General features: G+C 34.8%; 2 protein-coding genes and 1 non-coding gene across 3 annotated transcripts; 2 read left to right on the top strand and 1 right to left on the bottom strand.

Annotated features, from left to right (window-relative positions):
• Positions 1–146: 146 nt before the first annotated feature.
• On the top strand, positions 147–5,838 carry LOC124635679 (odorant receptor 13a-like). The gene is made up of 9 exons (XM_047171624.1): positions 147–187; positions 1,615–1,873; positions 2,144–2,254; positions 3,068–3,300; positions 3,749–3,970; positions 4,382–4,484; positions 4,557–4,652; positions 5,126–5,281; positions 5,791–5,838. The coding sequence occupies exons 1-9, from the start codon at positions 147–149 to the stop codon at positions 5,836–5,838; spliced, it is 1,269 nt and encodes a 422-aa protein (XP_047027580.1).
• A 2,112-nt stretch (positions 5,839–7,950) lies between these two features.
• LOC124635670 (odorant receptor 13a-like) lies at positions 7,951–12,977 on the bottom strand. Its single transcript, XM_047171614.1, has 9 exons — positions 12,937–12,977; positions 12,244–12,502; positions 11,702–11,812; positions 11,200–11,432; positions 9,607–9,837; positions 9,192–9,294; positions 9,019–9,114; positions 8,571–8,726; positions 7,951–7,998 (listed from the first exon to the last, which is right to left on the bottom strand). Exons 1-9 carry the CDS (start codon positions 12,975–12,977, stop codon positions 7,951–7,953), a joined length of 1,278 nt encoding a protein of 425 aa, XP_047027570.1.
• Positions 12,978–22,075: 9,098 nt separating this feature from the next.
• On the top strand, positions 22,076–22,157 carry Trnal-aag. The gene has a single exon. It is a non-coding gene; the product is annotated as a tRNA-Leu (tRNA).
• The last annotated feature ends 806 nt before the right edge of the window (positions 22,158–22,963 follow it).

Here is a 22,963-nt window from a genome sequence, read left to right as displayed (position 1 = left end):
AATTAATGATATGTTTATAAATCCTTGAAGAAAACAAACGCGTAAGTAAACAGAACAAAACCTATTTATTTGTTTATACAACCACCAAGCCATTAGTTAACAAAAAAAATCATAAGAATAAGGTGTAAAGACTTTGAGGGGGAAAAATGGGACTTCGTCAATTTCTTTTCGAAAATGAGGCTGTAGAGTAAGTCTTTAATATACAAGCTGTTGATTTGCATCCGTGCCATATTCAAGGACCTAATTATGCTAATGATTCTCAACTCAAATCAACAAAAAAATTGGTACGTAATTGTTTTTTTTTATTTTTTTTTCGGATATCCGTCAATGTCATCTAGCCGTATTTAAACTTGGCGCGTGTGTTATTGGCCTTAAAACCGTGCTGCGCCCTCACACAAACGCAAACACAAAGCATACGCAACGAATATTCACAAATTTCATTCATAAAATTGGATTACTTCTGAAATACTACGACATTACAATGACAAAAAAAAGCAGTGCATATTAACTATTTTCCGTCTATTGTAATTCCAATCGATTATTTACGTATTTTATGTCCTCCTCCTGAAGTATGGCAAATGCAAATCAACACCTTGTATGTATATTCAGTACAAAGAAACCTAATTACCAACCTGTAACCTAACCTAATTATTATTATGTATATTGTTCTGCTTATGAGTTTGATTGATGTGGTAAGGTTTATTGCTATCTTAGAAGGCTGGTTTTTATTTTGGTCAAAAATTAAGCATTGCCATCCAACGTGGCAATGCTGCCAGCCTCTGGGTACACTCCCGGTGGGCAGCGATGAGGAGTTTTTTGATGCCATTTTATAATTGTTTTTAGTTGTATATATGTATAAATAAGTTTATTTTTACGTCATGTAAATATGTCATTACATATTGTATGGTAGTAAAATTTAACAAGCATAAATCAAATTTTAATTTTCACATTCTGGGAAAAGTACATTTCATGCGATGCATATTTTAATGAATATGAAAATTCTGTAGCATTTCACAATTACTACAGAAATTATAAAACCACATCTCGGTCCTTAATTATTAAGAGTGGTTGAACTAATTAGATATATTATGATAATAGGAATCCCTGATTTATGTAGGTTGTAGATAAACTTGTAATCCTCATTTACAAAAATGAGTCCAAGATGCCTTAATAGCTGGGCTGCGGGTTGTTCGAAAGAGATACCGCGGCCCTGGTACATAAAAGGCCTATGACGGAACACGACGATTTTAGTCAGTAAGAGTCTGACACTCCCTCACCGCTGCTAACCCACAGCGGGAGGGGTCATTTGATGATTTTACGTCGATAAAAAAAAAAAAAAAAAAGATGCCTTAATAGCTCCTGCGCGGCCCAGCAGGGCCAGGACCTGCCGGGGTTGTGGGATAGTCGAAAGAGTTACCGCGGCCCTGGTACATAAAAGGCCTACGACGGAACACGACGGTTTTTAGTCAGTAAGAGTCTGACACTCCCTTACCGCTGCTAACCCACAGCGATAGGGATCATTTGATAATTTTTGACGTCGACGTTAAAAAAAGATGAAAAGCACGCAACCGGTGCACGTGCACTTTCATAAAAAACATCGTTTTCTTTTTACAGAGGAATAAATTCAGCATCAGATTACTTATACATAAAAGTACTGCGATTCATGCTACTTATCGTTAATTCTTGGCCTCGGAAAGAAATTGGAGAGCCCGAGTCGCCAAAGTTCTCAGCATTTGTGAAATATTTCTATCTTGTTGTGACTGTTTTGGCTTCTGCTGGATTCATTTTATATATCGTTAAGCACAATAGTGAACTAACATTTTTGGAGACTGGTCATATGTATATTGTTCTGCTTATGAGTTTCATTGATGTGGTAAGGTTTATTGCTATCTTATAATACTTTCAGTTTTAGTCTTTCAGTTACACTTCTCAATCTATCATCATCTGACTAGCCGTTTACCAACTTTCTTGGGGGTCGGCTTTGAGTCTTACCTGCAGCTGAGTACAGTGCTTTACGTACATTTGATTTATCTATAATTTAAATAAAATCAATGCTGAAACTGTTTTGTTTTGTGGTAGTCGTCCAAAGAACATATTATGTCAAGAAAGAAAATAAAAGTAAATCATTCTTTTGTTTTTCTAGTCCAGAGTTACTACGCTAACTATGTCTACAACTTATCGAGAGGTGGCCAGAGACTTTCTCACTAAAATCCATTTGTTCTACTACAAAGACCGGTCTAAGCAAGCCATGGAGGTAACTACATCAATATGTAAAAAATCTAATCTTAATATATTGGGATACTAATAAGGTCAGTCTGTCAGATAAGCTTTCGAGACTGAAAAAAAAATATTATCATCTGTGGCATTTTTGTGTTTGTGGGCATTTAAGTATATTTTTCAAGATCTCGGCTAAGTCGCTATTTGTAGCAATTATTTATCTGGTCTTATACCATCCCAGATAGATCCCATTTCAACAGATTCTTGTATCTGTTGAAATGGAATCTATCTGGGATCTATCCTTGCCCAATTTTTATATAGATATTGTCGACAAGACTTCATAGACTCCATAATAATCAAAAGTTATGAATTAGGCGATTATCACACGGTACCGCGCACCGCCACGGAGGGCGGTGGCGGAAAACGGATTTCGTAGCGGCTCCCGGCGCGGTAAGGCGGTTTACACGCCTGTCAGCGCGGATGGATTTTACGCGGATTTGACCAGTTTGATCACAGACACTGGCAAAAGTGCGGCGCCCCGTGTGTGATGCACCGCTATGCGGTAAGAGCACCGCTCGAACGCGCGGTCAGGCAGTGTACGTGTGTTAGGCATCAACGGATTTAATACAGGTCAATGCGACATGTGATCCGCTTCACCGCCTACCGCGGCGGTGCGCGGTGCCGTGTGTTAATCACCTAAAGCACTACCACATACATCCTCCGAGCCTTTTCACAACTATGTTGGGGTCGGCTTCCAGTCTTACCGGATGTAGTTATGTACTAGTGCTTTACACTACCACATACATATTATTGCAAAATTATTTGAAGCGAATTGGAAACATTTTTGCAGACTCACCGTGCTGTCCACAAGATAGCCCATCTCTTCACATTATGGCTTGTAAGTCAGATGTTGTCTGGATTAAGTCTGTTCAACCTTATTCCGATGTACAGTAACTATGCCGCCGGCAGGTTTTCAGGAGAAGTTTCGAAAAATTCTACCTTTGAACATTCGATGTACTATCCGTACCCTTTCGATACTTCTACTGATATTCGCGGATATTGTATTGCGTGTATTACACATTGGTAAGTATAGTTACATACTTATGCTTATCCTTATTGCCTCGTGGGTCTAGTGGTCGCAAGCGCAAGTGCTGTGCACTAGGTCCCGGTTTCGATTCCCGGGCCTATAGCCCGACCCAGAAATTGAATCCGAAAACTAGTTGCGCTTGCGATCACAATGAACAACGGGGAAGTTATTATTATTTTGTACTAGCGACCCGCTCCGGCTTCGCAAGGGATAACAGTATTTCCCCACTGTTTATATATGTTATATAAACCTTCTTCTTTAATCACTCTATCTATTGAAAAAAACCGCATGAAAATCGGTTGCGTAGTTTTGAAAATTTAAGTGTAAACGGGACGATGGAACAGAACATCGACTTTGTTTTATACCATGTTAGTGATCCTCGGAAATAACTATAGGCTACCTACTCTTTTTATTTACGCACTTGGAGCACTTAATTATTTGCAGGATAATATCATACTTGTGTTCAACGTGGTTCTGCATGTTCGATCTTTTTCTCTCACTCATGGTTTTTCATCTTTGGGGACATTTCAAAATACTCAACTATACATTGAATGACTTTCCAAGACCAAGTTCAAAAGTGGAGGCAGCTAAATACTCTGACGAAGAATTGGTTGAAGTGGCTGCTAGGTTAAAGGATTGTATTCTTTATCATCGTGAGATAATTCTGTGAGTACCCAATTTTTATTTGGTATCCAGAAAAATATTTTTTAGGTTGTTATCAACCTAAAAAATATTTTTGGGTTGGTTAATGGTCAGGTGGTCTGATTTACATTTACTTATTTCCATGTTAAATCACGGTTTAGTTAAGATATTTTTAAACAAAAGATATTAAGGAGAAAATACTAAAAGCATGGGGCTAGAATCATTATAATAAATTTTTCATCCCACCATCTCGGAAAGAGTAGTTTTACCCTTTGATATCTGAGCGCAAAAGCCGTTTTTATCCTCTAGAGCGGCAAAGGGCCTTTATCTGGGAGATTAATGAACAGATAAGTAATTGACACTATGTCGGTAACTAGTAAAACCGGACCTAATTCAATTGTCATTTATCCTCTAAGTTTTCTTCCTTTATTTTAGTTTTACAGACAGAATGTCAAATGTATTTGGACCAATGTTGTTCTTATATTACATGTTTCACCAAGCAAGCGGCTGTCTATTACTTCTCGAATGTTCGCAGATGGTAAGTATTCCAAAAGTGAAGAGCTTATCGTGTATTACAAAATATTCTATATAGATGCATTTTTTATTTCAGACAGCCCAAGCTCTTATACGTTATGGACCACTAACGATAATACTGACACAACAATTGATTCAGTTGTCAGTTATTTTCGAATTGGTTGGAAGCGAGGTAAGGTTTATTTTGTAACTAATAATAATAATTTACCTAATATATACAGGGATAATCGTCGGTTTTATGTCGCCATTCCATTAATGCTGTCTTAAAAGGGCTTCAGCGTGTTGGCTTCGGCCCCACGTTCGCCTTGCAAAAAATCTGTGATTCCATAGTCCCGTGGTTTTGAAGAGATTTATCTGGCATCTTTTGAGCCTAACCAAATTCAGCACTAGTGATATTTAAACGACTAATTCGATACCCTTAACTCGGTTATCTGCTCAACACACTTCTTGGTAAGACTGATTATCAGATATTCTGGCAAAGATATGCGAAAGACAGTCTAGACCCACAATGTAATGAAACTTATCCACTACCAGACTGAGCTAAGCACTGCTTAATCTGAAATTGGCCAATCCACACGATTGTAATTTCTATTATTTACCCCTGAGCAATTGAGAATCATAAACCTATGTGAAAAAATATTTTAGAGTGACAAATTAAAGCATGCAGTTTATGGAGTGCCATGGGAATGCATGGATGTAAAGAACAGAAGGTTGGTGGTCATCTTCCTCGCGAATACTCAGGAACCAGTTCATGTGAAGGCTATGGGAGTAGCCAACGTTGGAGTTACTTCTATGGCTGCAGTAAGATAACCATCATTTTTATCACGCTTATATTAACTTCACTTCTAACTATGTATATAAGAAAATCTTGGAATCTTAATTTGACCCACTTCATCATCATCATCAGCATCAGCCTATCACAGTCCACTGCTGGACATAGGCCTCTCCAAGTGCACGCCACTGAGATCGATTTTCGGCTTTAATCTTGACCCACTTCCTGGACTTCAATTCAATTACGATACAATTTTGCACATGCTCTGAGTTCTGATGACAATACATTACCAGCGTGTTTTTTTAGTTTTTTTTACTATTTTTTTTTTATTATTATTGGTCTGTAGTTGCAAGGAATATGCCAAAAAAATAGTGTTGGTGACGTATAAATAGTTGAGACAGTATTTTTATAAATTTCAATAATTTTAATGTACGTTTCAGTTTTATTTTAAAGGATAAAGTATACTCTGGGTAAAAAGAAGGTTTAGTACTAGGCCGTATCATCATCAGTGTACTAACAAAAATCTTTACTTTTTCAGATTTTGAAGACTTCTATGTCCTACTTCACGTTTCTAAGGAGTATGTAAACGGGGCGATTATAATAGTTTATCCTTAACATTTGGAATTTTAAGTATTATTCAGCTATTAACACAAGTTACTTAATAACTTACCATGGGACTAACCGAACGTGTGTGAAAAGGTGTCCCGACAGTATAAATTTATTTTAAATGGCACATAAACACGTCTTTGATCACGAAAATTAATTTACACTTGGATATTAATTTTTTGACTGTAGCACAACAACAAAAAATGTTTCGCTAAGTATTCAGGTAATATTCTTCTTGTCACTATTAATCGCAATAAAAATAATATGATAGCAAATAAAGTTTTTTTGTTATTTACTAAAAGTATTTTAAATTTCGGAAGACGCTGGATGCAGGTCGCTTCCAACAGGTATCTGTGGAGATCAAAGGGGGAGGCCTATGTTCAGCAGTGGACGTCCTATGGCTGAGATGATGATGATGATGATGATTTTAAATTACTAAGCCTCGTAATGAAGTTTAGTTTATGCGATGATGGTAACCAATCGCAAGAAAGCTATACTATTATTATATCTTATTGGTCTAGAAAACCTGATGGGTTTCTAAAGTAGAATACTGTCCGAAGTCTTATGTAAATATGGCTGACATGAAACCATCAAAATCAAAATGAAGATCAGAAATCATTTATTCAAACTTGGCTGCAAGACAGAACTTTTTGAACGTCAGGAATTTACAAAAGACAGCCCTCAAAATGCCCACCCTTTACCACTTCCTATGTGTTTTTGCTGGGAAGATGAAGTGGCGCAACAAACTCCCCAGCAACACATGTCTGTCTGCAGGTTAGAAGAACCTTCAACATTATTTGATGTATTTTGTATACAATGTAATTTGTATTTTACAGTATAGGATCACCAAGTTGGTACTTATGTTCCATCAATGGAATAATGGAACAACATACAATGTCGAAGCCAACTGGTTAAGATACTCAATCAATCAAACAGCTAGCTCTTTGATTAAACAACGCCATTCTCTCTGTGGCACTCTATAGCAATAAATACTCGTGTCTGTAGTCTTGCAAAAAAACGTAAAGTATAAAAGGCTTATAATAAGAGGTAGCTGCCATTTCCCATGAATAAACATTAAACTATAGGCACAGCTTTTTAATCATGTTTGCCTATGTTCATTAATTATCCCATAATGATTGCAAACATGCTTTTATAATTTCATAATCTACCATTATTAGTAATTTTTGCATTTGGAAGCATTGATTGAATATATGCCAATACAAATCACACAGTAGAAATATATTCTTAGGTTGCAATAATTTGCATATATCATATTGATAGATCATTTAAATCTATACTAATATTATAAAGCTGAAGAGCTTGTTTGTTTGTTTGTTTGAACGCGCTAATCTCAAGAACTACTGGACCGATTTGAAAAATTCTTTCAGTGTTAGATAGCCCATTTATCGAGGAAGGCTATTTGCTACTTTTTATCCGAGTTCGTGCCGTGGTTTCTACGAGATGCGGGTGAAACCGCTGACAGAAGCTAGTACTTACTAAGTAGCTAGGTTACAGTTTCACTTCGCACTTTCACAAATAAAACTGTATCGGGAAACATTCGTAAACATTCATAATATAAACTTTCATTTTAAATTATTATAGTGTGTTGACTTACCTAAAACAGCTTTAATAAAATAAAATAACAATAAATACTACAACAGGCATTTCTTTCGCCGCCTAATAGATGGCGCTAGTAGTATGATAGTTTCAATCGAACCTGGTTGCTATTTATTTATATTTTAGTTTTATTTTAATAGGAGGTGATATTTATTTATTTTGTTTTATCTATATTTAAATTATTTAGTTGCACCAACTGATGGATATGTTAAATAAGTCGACCTCTTTCAACGGGACCTTATGCACCTATCTCTGCTAGCTGTAAGTTAGAAATACTTTAATACAAAGATATTAGGAAAAATAAATAGCCTCTATAGTCATTGATACATTTATTTATTTGATATAACAAAAGAAGCAAAATTTCCACAAATTAAAATTATTTTAAATAATAAAAAGTGATACCTATTGAGAAAAGTGATTTAAAATAACATTGCATTTATAAAATAAGCAAAAATATAGTTTCAGTTTTCTTTGTTCACATACTGCGTAGAAAGGTGAAATACGACATGGATGTTTTCAAAATCTGAAAAACATTTAAATTCAATTAGAATTAAGGCCTTAAGATACATGTCACTACTAAGGGCAGGAGACTCAAAAAATATATTTTATCTCCTAAAGTTATTCAATCCACATTTTTTTTTCAAAAATTTTGTCATAACTTTGCTATTTTAAAATGGAAAAGTTTACAGAAACGTATCCTTTTTCTTGTGAGAAAGCTTTATAAAGAAACTACACTTTCGTGGTTAAAATTATAAACTAGCTTCCGCCCGCGGCTTCGTCCGCGTAGAGTTCGATCATATCGCGTTTCCAAGAGAATTATTGAAAAGTCCGGGATAAAAACTATCCCATATTTTTTCAAGGTCAACTCTATCTCTGTACCAAATTTCATTAAAATCAGTTCAGTGGTTTAGAAAGCGTAACAGACAGACAGATAGACAGACAGAGTAACTTTCGCATTAATAATATTAGTAAGGATAAAGTAGTAGATAGATTAATGCTCAATCCTTCACCGTGAGAGAGGAGGCCTGTGCCCAGCAGTGGGACGATAAAAAAGCTGTAACTGTAGTAAGGATAAAGTAGCCGTGCTTTGCTCACCGCAGCCATAGTAGTGACTCCAACATTTGCTATTCCCATAGCCTTCACATGGATTGGTTCTTGTACGTTCATGAGGAAGAACCGAACCATTCTTCTGTTTTTAGTGTCCATGCACTCCCATGGCACGCTATACACTGCATCTTTGAGTTTTTCACTCTGAAAGTATTATTTTTTCAGCCGTTTTAAAAAAATATATGGCAGTGGTTTGAGTTTATAAAAAAAAACAAATGTAGGTAAATTGTAGTCTGGTAAGCGAATTCCTATTACAAATAATAGTGTTTGGTCACTGTTCATACAAATATTTTTATGTTGCGATAAGAATAAAGACTATAATTTATAAACTTATAATAATCTTGAAAATTAACCCACTTGATAGAGTTACAGTGATGGGTAATGAGAAAACCACTCTTTGGCATCCTTAACAAACTGAATAAAATAACAATCTTACCTCACTCCCAACCAATTCGAAAATGACTGACAACTGAATTAATTGTTGTGTCAATATTATTGTTAATGGCAGATACCGCATTAGAGCTTGAGCCGTCTGAAATACAATAGGAAAAACTAGAGTATAAATGATCTCTTATGCTGTATAACTCTAGAAAATTATGGGATACTAACCATCTGCGAACATTCGAGAAGTAATAGACAGCCGCTTGCTTGGTGAAACGAGTAATATACGAACAACATCGGTCCAAACACATCGGACATTCTATTTGTGAAACTAAAACAAAAAACAATCTAGGACCCAAATTCACTGTCAACATAAACGTCAATTTTTTTAATCAATTGGTTAGTATGAATTTTCACGTACGATTTTCTATGTAAACAGTTATTTCAGAAAAAAACTGAAGTTTCTGCTATCGGTGAAAATTAGCCTAGGGCTTAAGTTATCTTATGGTCTACCTAGACTTTTAATATTTTGAAGCCGGGTTCCAGTCGTGGGACGGGATTTGGAAAAGTAAGGCATATGATGAATAATTTACACATATCTACATTACCATTATTAAAATCACATGCTCATTCATTTACTTACTTTTTTATTTCTCTGTGATAATTAATACAATCTTTCAACCTTTCTGCTACCTCGACCAATTCCTCTTGAGAATATTTATAAGCACTTTGCAAAGTGCCAATAGATTTTGGTCTCGGAAATTCTTCCAGAGTAATTATAAGTATTTTGAAATGACCCCAAAGATTGAAAACCATAAGGGATATGAAGAGGTTGAACATGCAAAACCAAGTTGAACATAAGTAGGATATAATCCTGCAAGAAAAAAAACTTTTAAGTTCTCATTTTATTTGGTTTTACATAGCTTTGAAGGTTTCAGTAAATATACGATCAATCTGATTAATATCATACTGGTATTGTAAAGCAAACAGTTAGCGTGTGTAATTGTATGTGTGTTACTACTTCTTCAGGCGCAAATGACTGACAATACTCGAACGATATTCGATAGTTAAATCTTGGCAGAAATATAGCTTATACATCAGAATAACATATAAGCTTCTTTTGATCTGGGTGCGGGCATACTTCTCTCAGAAAGCGGGTGAAACCGCTGGCGGTCTTTATAAAAATATCAGGACTCATAGAATCCTGCGGAATGACACAAAACTATAATCAAAGACACCTCACATGCTTTATAGTCTCAGAGATAGCACGCAAGACTTTTTTATTGTATGAACAAACACAGCCTTTCAAAAGCACAATAGCAATTTCTCCTCGGCACAACACGCATCTTGGCGGAACTTAACCAGACAAAAGCTGTACTATTACCCATTTCTTGCAATTTCATCCTTATTACAAGGGAACTAAGTACATATTTAAGATACTGGGATAAAAGAAAACCCAATATGTTAATATGAAGCCACTGAGTTGCTTTTGTGTCATTCACCCGATGCCCGAGGGAACTACATACCCGTAGTCCGCTAAAATACCTTTTCTGTTCTTAACATTGTTCATGTTAGCACCTTACAAGTTTTCATCTCAATTGACTAACGTATAACTTCGCTTTATTAAGGTTAGGTTTGGAAGTCCATACTCAATACTATTATCCTAACTAATATTATAAATGTGAAAGTAACTCTGTCTGTCTGTTTTTCTGTCTGTCTGTCTTTTCTTCACGCCTAAACTACAGAACCGATTTGTGTGAAATTTGGTACAGACATAGTTTGGAACTTGACAAAGGACATAGAATAGTTTTTATTACAAAAAAATATAAAAATAACGAATATTTATTCCGGACAATAGCGCCATCTATTGGGCAAACCAAAAATCTGCCGGAAGTCACTATTCCACGCGAACGCAGTCGCGGGCAAAAGCTAGTAATTATAATAAACATTTAGGGCCTTACTACAAAAACTTTAAACCCTGTTTTACACTTGTCTAATAAAATTTTGGCTGCAAAATGAACCATATGTCAACGTCATAATTTGACATTTTTTTAGACAAGGCATAAACTGACGTTTAAGAGTTTTTGTGGTAAGACGGCTTACTTCTAGTAACGTCATTTTTTACCACATAGTCTAGGTATATCTCATTTATAGCATGCAAATATTTCATGTAGGGACGCGAAGTAATTTCTCCGGGATGCTAGTAAAACCACACTATACTTAATTTAAAACTCACCAATGTAAAATACAAGCCACAATATATCCAATGACATCAGTAGAAGTATTGAAAGGATACAGATAGTAAAGAGAGTGTTCAAACGTTGTATTTCCTAAACCCCCTCTTCGGTACTTTCCGGCAGCTAAGTTACTGTACATGGGAGTGAGGTTGAATAGACTGAGACCGCATAACATTTGAAATAGCAGCCATAGAGAAAACAGATGGGATATCAAGTGGACTTTTTTGTGTATCTGCAAAACAAAAACACAATATAAATATGTTTATTTTGAAGCTCTGTTACAGATTAAATTGTATTTCAACTGATCTACCTACAGATACCTTATAATGCTGAAAGTTGAATTGTTTGAACACGTAAATACCAGGAATTACTAGAATGATTTGAATAAATATTTCAATGATTATTACAGTTTATATATTTATCGAGGAAAGATAAGATGAAATGAAACTGCTGGCAGAAACTATTTAATTTAATAAAAGTACCTATATATAATAATCTTACCTCCATAGCACGTATAGAACGATCCTTGTAGTAAAACAAGTGAATTTTAGTAAGAAAATCCTTAGCTAACACTCGGTACTTAGCAGAAAATGTTAGAGACATCACTGTTAGCTGTAAAGATACAGAAAAAAAAAACACAGATTTATCAAAAACAGTGAAACGATTATCATGCTTGCTCACAGCTAGTAGATTGGAAAATATCAGTTCGAAACTTTTTTGTTGTTGCCGTCGGTTTTTAACCAAGCAGACTTTTTCTCTCCACCAAATATACTATGCGATGTTACAAAATCGCTATCTATCTAAACTACTATAACGACTACTGATAATAATTTACTTGAAAAGGATAGCTAAAGTGCAACGAAGTTTCAAGACCCATCTTGTTGCTTTGTGGTGGGGACCACGTGATTGGACCTCAAATAAATTTCCTTAACGAAAACTTATTAGCTTGCTCCTTACTTACCTTCTTTTACAAGGTGCTTACTATCAATAATTCATCAGAAATGAACTATTAAGTCCGTTTTTGTTACTGAAAGTCAACTTACCGCATCAAGAATACTCATCAAAATAATCAAATACATAAGCCCAGCTTCTAAGAAAGATAATTCGGTTACATGAACCACAACATACAAGATTGAGCCCACAACTGTAGCTATAGTTAAGACCAGGTAGAAGTATTTCATGAATACTGTGAAGCTGGCACTTTCGGGTTCCCCTAATTCCTTCCGAGGCCAAGATCTGATGACATCGAGTGTGAAACGCAAGATTTTTATGTAGAGGTAATCTGAAGGGCCGTTAATACCACTGTAAAGAAAAGTGTTATTTTAATTAAGGAAATTTTACGTTGCTTTGAGATAGTTGATCATTCTGGTTCGTGAATCTAGTCAGCTGGAATATTATTTAGACTAATGAAAACTGGCTAATGGCTGATGAAAACCATGTGATTGGGTTGATGAAGACTAATCTGAAACTTATTATCTTCTTAGTTTTAGTTCACTTGGGGATTGCATAAATATAAGCAATTGTAATTAATAATTTTAAGTAACTGTAAAAAATATAAATAAAATACTGTAGCGCAGTAGAGAACAAACATTCATAAATTTTAACTAAGTATTGTAGAGAACTTTGGGAAAGCAAAGGTATGTAACAATACATTTGTACGAACAAAAATATGCCCAAGTAATCAAATGACTTCAGAATTGCAAAGTTATTTGGCTAGAATGAAATACAAAACTTACTCTACAGGTTCATTCTCGAAAAGAAATTTTCTGAAGGTCATCTTTCCTCCTACAAAAAATGGGATTACTTTGTGGTTTTAGTAAGAATTAGGTTCTATATCTGCTGCGCTGTGATTTTATTCAGTAACTTATATACTTACCTACACATTGAATTATAGCCTAAGGCTCACATCATACTAATGTTGTTATATAATCACTCGTAATGTAATAAACGTGAAAGTTTTCATGGTCTTACGGATGTTTGTTACTGAGTATATCATGCAATCACTACTAAACTACTTTTGAACTGTAATATAATAGCAACTTCCAAAAAAGGTGGAGGTTCTATGTTATGGATTCCCCCAGACCCACTCCACTCAGGCGAGGCCGGAGTGCCGCTGGGCCTTTTTAGTGGGTATACCGGGAACGTCTTTACCGGGGAGTCCCACATACCCCTCTCCCGTCCCCCGATGGGAAGGGGATGCGTAATAGCATTTTTAGCCCAGCGACAACAAAAAAAAAAAAAAAAAAAAAAAAAAAAAGGTTCTATGTTCAAACATCATCTTCTTTATCACTAACTAAGACTGCTAAAAAATAATATATTTCTCAACATATTATTGACTTTTATTAAATACAATTCGGCTAAATGAGGATGAGAACGATTAAATGATAATATCTGATTAAATAAGTTTTACCCAAATACATCAAACAATGCGACCGTTTTATAAAAACGGATCATTCTTAGAAAAAAAAACATACCAGAGAGAATACAGATCACGTAGCCTCACCCTTACCTTTATGGAAATAATGTAAACAGACCTAAAGTTCTCATGATTTATTTATCCTTCCTACTCATTCAATGATTGTTCAAAGTAGATCATTAAGTAAATGATGCAGCCATTTTTATTGTTTTTGCAACTCGCTTTCATTATATCATGTTGTATGCCTTTTGTTTTGTTGTCTTGTTATTATATAAGAATATGTACTGCGTAGGTACTTGTTTTAAATTAGGTATAGTCCTTCAATGATATGAAATCATTCAACATTTTTGCAAGGTGCTTGCACAATAATATTGCTTAAAGTATGATTTTTTCCTACATAATTCTTAGGTTCCCACATTACAAAAGGTTTACCAGAAATACACTGTAAAGGCTAAAAAGGGGACGGCCGAAGAAACCATGGATGGATTGTGTGAAAGTCTATGTGGATAGAAAGAACGATACTTGTGAGACGACGGCAGATAGGAGAGCATCTACTTATGAAAATAAAATATGAATAAAGGGCTGAAAAATTATGATTAAAAAAGGCTTACCTTCATAACCATTCCGCCATCTAAAATCCAAAAAGCAAGCTCAAACTAATATACCAATAGTATTGCTAGGCGTTTCTCATTTTTCCTTAATTTCACGCTCAAAACTTTCATTGGCTAAGCCTACGCAATTTCCTAGTAGGCAATAAACGTCCTCCCACTGGCTGTTGGTCAACTGACCTTCTTTCTGATGAGGTCAGGAGGAAGACGAATACTAAAAGTCTGTGATGCGTAAATATTTGTGTGACATACTTTTTTGTTGGTCATGCATGTCCTGTGTTAGTGGTCTCAGACTAATGTAATATAGGTATGTATTCATACAATGAGTAGGATAGGCCTATTATATTTAAAAGCACATAAGCACGCCATTTGCAAAACATCAATACATAATAGTTCGTACAAAACTTAATGATTTGATCTAGTGTGTGAGAAATATTTATTTTGACTTGAAAAATGTAGCGCTTGTAACCGCCGAAATGAATCGCAAAGAGAAGCGTTGCCTGAAATTAACTTAAGGAATACAATTTCAACAATTTTTCCCCAAATAAAAGACAATTTAGTTTATTTTATAACTTCTAGTCCCCATGGTTTCACGTAGCGAGGTGAAAAAAAAACTCTTAATTTGGTACACTTTTGGCCTGAAAGCAGACAGACTTACTTTCTCATTTATTATATAACTGAGGATGTATTATTTGGAAGATAAAATAAACATTTACAAACTTTTACAAAATAAAAGCAAGCTCTATTTGAATTAATTCGAGTAACATTCCCTTTCAACATAACTTGTTGCTCTGTATTACGAGAAAAGAAAATGTTTCTGCGATTTCGAGAAAATACAGTTTTCCTAACGAAATAAATCTCTGAGAAATTCTTACATTATTATGATTTTTAAAAAACAAGTCACAAAAAGAGGTGTGTTGTAGGTAGTCTGGCCACTATGTGTGTTTCTCTATCTGTGGTATGTTAGCTCTTAAACAGTTTTTAAAATTATATATACCTAACGACTCTATAATAGTCATAAAAGTATTTGTAAACCAAAAGAATTTACTTATTTAAAAAAATATATAATTCTTAAACAGAGAAAATGCTCTTCAATGTAGAAAAATGTTTCTCTATCTAAAGTATAACATTTCAATGTCCAGAAAGCCAATTAACGTTTGCCATTGTACCTCGAAGAAATTAATCAAAAGAATAAACTTGGAACGGTATAAAATAATGACTCCGGCAGTTATAACTTTGAAGAAAAGAACAAAGTTCCTTCTCAATATAAATTGCTTGTCCGTAGAATATTGTTGATCCTCACTTAATTTGAAAGCGAAACTATAAACGTCAATATTAGCACAACTAGACAGTTTAACGCCCCCAAGTTTGTAACAAACACCTCTCGGGAGTTCTCTCATTACGCTTCTAAGATTACCAAGTAAGCGATATTACGCTAATAAAACCCCAACATTTTGGCGAAATACGCTTACAATGTATCTAGCCTGTTGCTTCCACAGGAGACGAGAAATCAATGTCACTACACACACACATCCGCCTGTTGCACGGGACCGTGTAAACATACAAAATCACGGATAGGGCACGCACACATGCGTACCGTCGAGGAAATCGAACGCACACATACGTTTTCAGGGTCTGGATCACGCACACAGGCGTAAGCTACAAGGGAAGCTGCAGCTAGGTCGCGAATGACGTCAGAGCCCGCAAGGTCAATATCACTATTCTGTCCTTATCTAACTTACCGTAAACCGTGTTTCGTATCTCTCTCGCACGGTGGGCTCGTCGTCCCGTCTGGGCCGCGGGTTGCACGCGCTCGGAGGTCGTTTGTGTGCGAAAACCTTTTTACTTAGAGATACTCCGGGCATTCTACGCTTTTGAAAAGACGTAGTAATTTACCTGCAATCTACAACTTCCTACGAGGTTTTTGTAGTCCATTTTGTTTGATGATAACAGTCCCCTACTGTTTGTAACCGAATACGGTTGTAGTACGCCGTGAGTAATAGTTCTGGGAAATCGTTTCACGCTTGTACTGGTAGTAATTTCTCTGTTAGTAATTGACGCTGCTAGTAACTGTTATCAATTCGAACATTGTGATTATGCTCTATATGATAGATTGCAATATTAATTAGTACTCCGAATTGATGGTCACAAATCGAAATTTAAATTAAACCGATATCATATTTGTCAACAACGCTTTGAGCGTACAATTAATAGATAATTACATATTTGTGTAGTAATATAAAATATCAATGTATTTGAAATTCCAATTTAAAATACAAAACATATTTTTGTTAACAACTCGAATTTGAGTTCATTTGTTATCCTGCTATTGTATTTTGTATTTCAAGTACCTACAAGAATACGTAAACAAAAGAGCCATTGAAAAGAATAAGATGCCAGCTATTAAAGTACATTCAGACACAAAATATGTACATTTGTTTCGTACAGTAACATCCACGGAGGAAGGAAAGATAGCGGAGATGACAAATGGAAGGTAGGTCAGGCGCCTTCTTGTAGTTCAAGCAACATACTTTAGGCGTGATCAGTTTACAAGAACTTACGAGACGTTCGGGAACCTTGTCAAAAAAAACTCTCAAAGATTGGTCTTGATTGATTGATGATTTTATTTTGAAAATTATGGCGGGTTTTAAAGAAGGCATGTGAGGGCGGAGTTAGTAACGTTCCTCGTCCCCCGAATACCCGCATCTTGGCGCGCTACTTTTTAAGGAGATTTTTCTTTATGACATCTCCGCTAGTCATTTTGTTATCCGTGGTAACATCACATTGATTTACATAACGCAGCAGTCTTTGCCCGTACATTCGCGCACAATTTGAATATGAATGTTACTAACGACATATTTAAATGTTACCATAAGCGGTGGCTTGTATAATTTGATGATAATTCCGGTGTAAATTCAAGGATTTACGAGGATTTGAATTAGAGCTGGGTTGTCTCGGAATAGGATTTCAATTAAGAAAGCTAAATTATTAGAACTTCGTTAAAAGAACGTTATTTTTGTATTTTTTTAGCACACTACTAAATACTTTGATAACTTAGGAAAAGGAGGTACGTGGAAGACTGTCAAAAGATAATTTGACACTCGTTTTGATCTCTTTGCTTCATTTTTTAGGTGATGAAGATATCCTTCATTTGAGCAATGTACTTTCCTTTCCAAAATATTCACGTGTTATCACTTGACACGTGCCTTTCGTTATGAAACTGGAAAATACCTAGTTCCAAAATTTTCCTTGTAACAAAATAATAATACCTTATAATGAATTTAACCAGAACTAAGTTGTTATTAAAAGATTTATAAAATGAATAGGTACTCAACAAGACTGAAATGATTAGCAGAAAATGAAATGAATTTGAATAATTTAAGTAACAGTGAAAATACGTAATTCTAGTAACAGGTTACCATGACATTCGTGTGCGATTCGGCACACGCAAAAAATATGCCCTTTTTTAACCGACTTTCCATAAAGGAGGAGGTTCTCAATTCGTCGGGATATTTTTTTTACATGTTCACCGATTACTCAAAGGACCGACTTGCAATTTTTTTTGTTCGATATCGTATACTTTCCAGTTGGTCGTCAGGTCAGGTCTTCTTATGTCTTGTTTCAACAATAGTTTGTTCATTTATCATTATTGCGAAACTAATCAAACAAATAACTATAGTTTCGGCAACACATTCAATGCAGACAGGCTGTCTCATAATTTCACTAACAACATGCCCACATTATCTAGACATATAAAAACTTCATTCTTCAATACCCATTAACTTTAACCCGTTTGGAATAAGGTTCAAAATCGATTGGCAAGCTTCTGTAAGTAAGATGTTTTGAAACTGGTAGACATGAGCGTATGGAAAATTTTGCAGAAGAGTAATAGATAGATTTCTTCAGTGTAGGAAATGTAAGCATCCATCTTTCTTGGATAAAAGAAAGGTATTTTATTTGTCTTTCAGATGTGTAGTTAAAGGATATCGTTAGGAAAAAAGATTTACCTTATCTACTCGGTTAAAATAGTTTTAGATTTTGTTGAAGTGTTTTCTAGGCTTTCTTATTTTAATGCTTTTTGCACGAGCATCTTTTCTAAAACACCGTGTGAGTAAATATACTTGGGGATATATTTTACAAAATCAATTACAAATAAATTGTAAGACAAAAGATGATATTATGTCTCTATTTTGCGACACATTGCAAAAAATAATACCCATTTGTCATAATTTTTCATATTATTTAAATAAAATAAATTCTTTATAATATTTTACTCCTGCATATTGGCACAAAGCATTAAAAAGTAAAAATATTGCAGTAAAAAAAAGCAAAAACTTTTCATCAAAGTCATTTTTCACCATTTTAACAATAAACCTCTTAGAGGTTTTAAAACAAAAGAAAATCAATCCAAACTCCGTCTCCACCGACACACAATTTTGAACCAAGATGAGGTTCTAACGATAGTAAACATCAGAAAGTCTGGGTGCCACAATCTATTCTTTATACTAATATAATATAGACGAAACATCTTTTCGTTTGTTTGTCTATTCCTACCTTAAAGGACTCCAGATCTACAGAAAAGATTTGAAAAAATCTTTCACCATTTGAAAGCTAGATTATTCCCAAGTAAAATAGTCTATATTTTATCTTGTTACGGGTAAAAGTTCCCCCGTTACGGGAGTAAAACCGCGTGCAACTGCTATTAGTAAAATATAGACAGTGTCGCGTAAAACCCCCTATTTTATGACCAGTCTTATGCACCTGCCATGTCTAGCCCACTAATGTGTCTGCAGTCTCTACCAACACTCATGCAAGCGAAAATAACTCTTAATACAAAAGCAATAAGCTTCAAGGTCGTTGTCCCAAAGTTAGGAGAAAGTTGTAAAGTATAATAAGTTTCTGAAGTATATTTTGTTTGGGAATAAAAAGAGTAAATATTTTTCTTTGGATTTGGGGTTCGTGTTTTTAATAATGAAGCTAAAAGTAAGTATTCAAATTTTGGGCATTTCGATTAATATAACAATTTAAGCCCAAAAGTTTGATGATAAAGGACTATTATCGATGTGAAGATACAGAGTTTGATCCATTTGTTACCATAGTTTCGGCTTGCCTAACTAGCCAAAGCATCAGTCTCAGTTCTGCCTAGAATTCTCTGACATATATTAACAACGACTATCAATGGGTTTTCTACTAGATTTCGAATATGATTACGCTCTCTAGCTCATCTCTTAAAATCATCGGTACATCTCAATTATCAAATCCCATATTGTTGATGTACTATAATGTTAAATAGCCATTACCTTAAGCTTATTGTTTCCATGCATACTAATTCATAGAATCTCTATTCGCTTGACGTTAATTACGTCGAAGGCCGCAGTAAGTGTGACACCAGTCTTACGTAGGGGGATTGGGTTGGCCGGGTAACAGGATTGAGGAGGTCAGATAGGGCAGTCGCTCCTTGTAAAACATTGGTACTCAGCTGCATCCCATCAGACTGGAAGCCGACCCCAACAAAGTTAGGGGAAGGCTTGGGAAATTATGAATTACGTCGAACGCCGTTCTACAAACTAAGGTAGTACTTTTAATTTTCTCTTCCCTATCGCATATCTCTATCGCTCTAAGGTTTGCTGTTAGAGAACCCAGTTCTGGGTTAAGCTCAAAAACAACTATAATCTTAAAAAAAGGACTAAAATACATGTACATAGATTTCCATCACCAGACACCAACACAATACGGCCTAATTGGATGCCCAGAATCCCGGATAATGAGAGATAACGCAGCACTAATGTAATGCCAGCATCGAGTTCTGACGTAACGATCAATCGATTCTCTGAAAATCGAATACGACGCATCTGTGGTATGTAAATACGCTTAGAATATCGTTATGTAAGGAGTTTACGTGTATTATTTGTAGTTTAATGTATCATCCGCAATAGTATTTTAGGCATTTTGAATTAACCCTAAATCGGAGGTAAAATCTTGATTAAGCTGAATTCTCAGCGCTTTACTGCTAAAAACGGTTAATTCTGCTGAAAATGAAACATGTATTTTTATGGATAATTTGTGAATATTACAGAAGAATTTAACAGTATAAAGCTGTCAATGTTACGCTTCAACGCAAGACATCGATGGACTGTGTACTTAACAAAATTAAATATTTAAAACCTTCTAAAACCTATGTTTACAAACAAATTTTTAATTTTCATTTATGTCAGAGGATATTGAAAAATCGGCATGTACAAAGCACTCACCAGCATTTCTAATATGACGTCATCCGTGAGAGCGGTTAAAACGTGATTTTCTCATTTTAGAAATAGCCAGCATTTGAATGTGGTCGCGAAATCGGTCCATTACGACACAATGGACGCACGGAGCACCTGTGGAGTGGTTTATTTTAAAGGGCCGGAGTTTCAGGACTAAGGAATCTAGAGAATTTAGTAGTTTAAATTGAGATTTTACTGTAAATATAATTATTTTGGCATTAAAAAGGTTTTAGGGAAATATTTCAATCGAAGGATTTTTTAAAATAGGGACATCAAATATTAGTTTGAGGTGAAAGTTATAAGAAGAAGACAGAATAAAAGGATTTGAAGGAGGTTTACAGCCGAAGATGAACAACCCAAGGGCCGTAATAGATTGATCTACAATTCTACATTATTAGCGCGAATGCTAAGTATTAACTTAATTCCTCACTGAACAACAAAAAAGAATTAAATATTATTCAATCATTTTATATTTCCCATTCAGTCCGATCATTCACCTAACTAAATAATCAAACTACTTAAAGTACACATAAAATACCTTAAACCAGCATTGTATTTAACCAAACCAACTCCAAATGAGACCCTATATTCCATCCCTGTATTCGAATCAATCCACATTGAATAGGGATGCGTATCGCTCGATATATCGATATATCTAGGCACGTATTACTATCGACATGCCGGCCGGCCATTTGCAATCATCAACTGTAATTGGCGATTCGAAGCGATTTTTTTCACCCTGACACTGATTAAAAATTGTAATTGAGTTCGGAATGACAGTGGTGGAGTTTTATTTTAATTGGTTCAATATCACTTTTGTTTAATTTGTTGTAACTTTGTAAATACTAGCTGTTTTCTGTGGTTTTACCGGCATAATGATTATTAAGTAGAGATATAGATGAGTAGATTTTAGAGGCAGGACTCATAGTAGCAAGTTAAATATAATTTGATGACGAAAATTATGTGTAGATTTTTTGAGATGCAAAATTTTGAAACTGAACGTAGTTTTTCAAATAAAATTTTATTCAGCTGTAGCAAAAGTCCGTAAAATAATTTAGATATATTTTGATACTGGTAGGTATTTACTTTTATTTACATAGATATATATTTATATATATTTTTGATACTTATTTTGAATACCTAAATGAAGATGTATCAAACATTTTATTTTGATTAGATTAGGTACATTTTACAGGCATTTTATTGAAATTTAAATGAATGATCCTTTCATTGAAAAGCGTCTCTAAAGTTCTGAATGCTCAATGGAAAGTTCTTTTGAAAGTTTTTTTTTACATGATACTTATAATTTCACGAAGTTTCAAGGGCGACGAGAACTTTAATGGGTCCAACCAATCATCACAAAAGAATACTGAAGTAATTCGAATCAGTAAGCGATAATTTCCTAGTAATAATAAAAAATGCTTTTAAATCTGTTTTATTTAGTGAGGTGAGGAACATCGGAACATCGAATTTATCTTTCTCAGTTATTAATAGGGGCCGATAAGACACACTACTGTCCCAATTTGTGTCGTCGTCATTTGAAAAGGGCGACAGAAATAGAACGGTAATTTCGGCGTCCTGGTCAAGTGGTAGCGTGGCCGAGCGGTCTAAGGCGCTGGTTTAAGGCACCAGTCTCTTCGGAGGCGTGGGTTCGAATCCCACCGCTGCCAATGACTTTTTGGCATATCTTAATATCTCTTTTTTTGCTAAATCGTGTTTTTGCAATCTTATGGATATTTGTAGTTATATTGCATTAAATACCACTATTTTGAAAACAGATTGCTAAGTAATTATTCAATGAACAAATTCGGCGGTTATACCTGATTATGTACCTAAACCAGAATAGAATTTTAATTACCAACAAACAATACAGTAAAAGTTAACCGAAAAGAATTTTAAACAGAAGGACCATATATTTTCCGCAACAAAGATTTCCTTCTCTCTCTTCTTCTTTCTTTTTAAGCCATAGACTACCGAAGTAAAAAGGTACTCCCCCACATTCTCTTACACATCAATGGCATCAAAACCTGAAATAGATCTTCAGAATCAATCAAATTTGCACCTTTAACACTACGCCTTTAAAACTCTATATTGCTTGAACATTAATATGATATAGTAAAGTGGGCTTGGAAAACGTTTTTTTTTTTCAGACAATATGAAAACTGCCCGTTGTTAGTTTCCCTTTTAAAATTGAAAGAACTTTGAAGCATTACAAAAAATACACTATATTTCTATAAGTATATTCCTATTATATTATCACTCACTAGATATATTTTATTTATATATTTTTAGATTTTATGTATTTATTTGTTGTACAGGGTTATCCACCGTGACTTCCTGAATTCTATCATTATATAAACAAAACAAATAATGAATGTTACTTTTGAAAGTAGATAGATCTGAAAAAATCATAATAATATCAATTTTTGTACGTTAATTTATAACAAACGAACAAACCGCCATCACAGTAAACAAT

This window comes from Helicoverpa zea, chromosome 13 (genome assembly GCF_022581195.2).
Source record: "Helicoverpa zea isolate HzStark_Cry1AcR chromosome 13, ilHelZeax1.1, whole genome shotgun sequence".
In the NCBI taxonomy this organism is placed as follows: Eukaryota; Metazoa; Arthropoda; class Insecta; order Lepidoptera; family Noctuidae; genus Helicoverpa; species Helicoverpa zea.
Note: the sequence above shows the minus strand (reverse complement) of the source record. Positions and strands in the feature narration are given on the sequence as shown.

What these genes read in the sequence shown, in the direction of transcription:
- LOC124635679 (XM_047171624.1), top strand. Translation starts at nt 147, where the DNA reads ATGGGACTTCGTCAATTTCTTTTCGAAAATGAGGCTGTAGA. An exon ending in TTCGAAAATGAGGCTGTAGA is followed by an intron (nt 188 to 1,614) that starts GTAAGTCTTTAA and finishes TTCTTTTTACAG; the next exon opens with AGGAATAAATTCAGCATCAG. An exon ending in ATTGCGTGTATTACACATTG is followed by an intron (nt 3,301 to 3,748) that starts GTAAGTATAGTT and finishes AATTATTTGCAG; the next exon opens with GATAATATCATACTTGTGTT.
- LOC124635670 (XM_047171614.1), bottom strand. Translation starts at nt 12,977, where the DNA reads ATGACCTTCAGAAAATTTCTTTTCGAGAATGAACCTGTAGA. An exon ending in TGATGAGTATTCTTGATGCG is followed by an intron (nt 11,813 to 12,243) that starts GTAAGTTGACTT and finishes GTATCTTTACAG; the next exon opens with CTAACAGTGATGTCTCTAAC. An exon ending in TATCACAGAGAAATAAAAAA is followed by an intron (nt 9,295 to 9,606) that starts GTAAGTAAATGA and finishes TTTTTGTTTTAG; the next exon opens with TTTCACAAATAGAATGTCCG.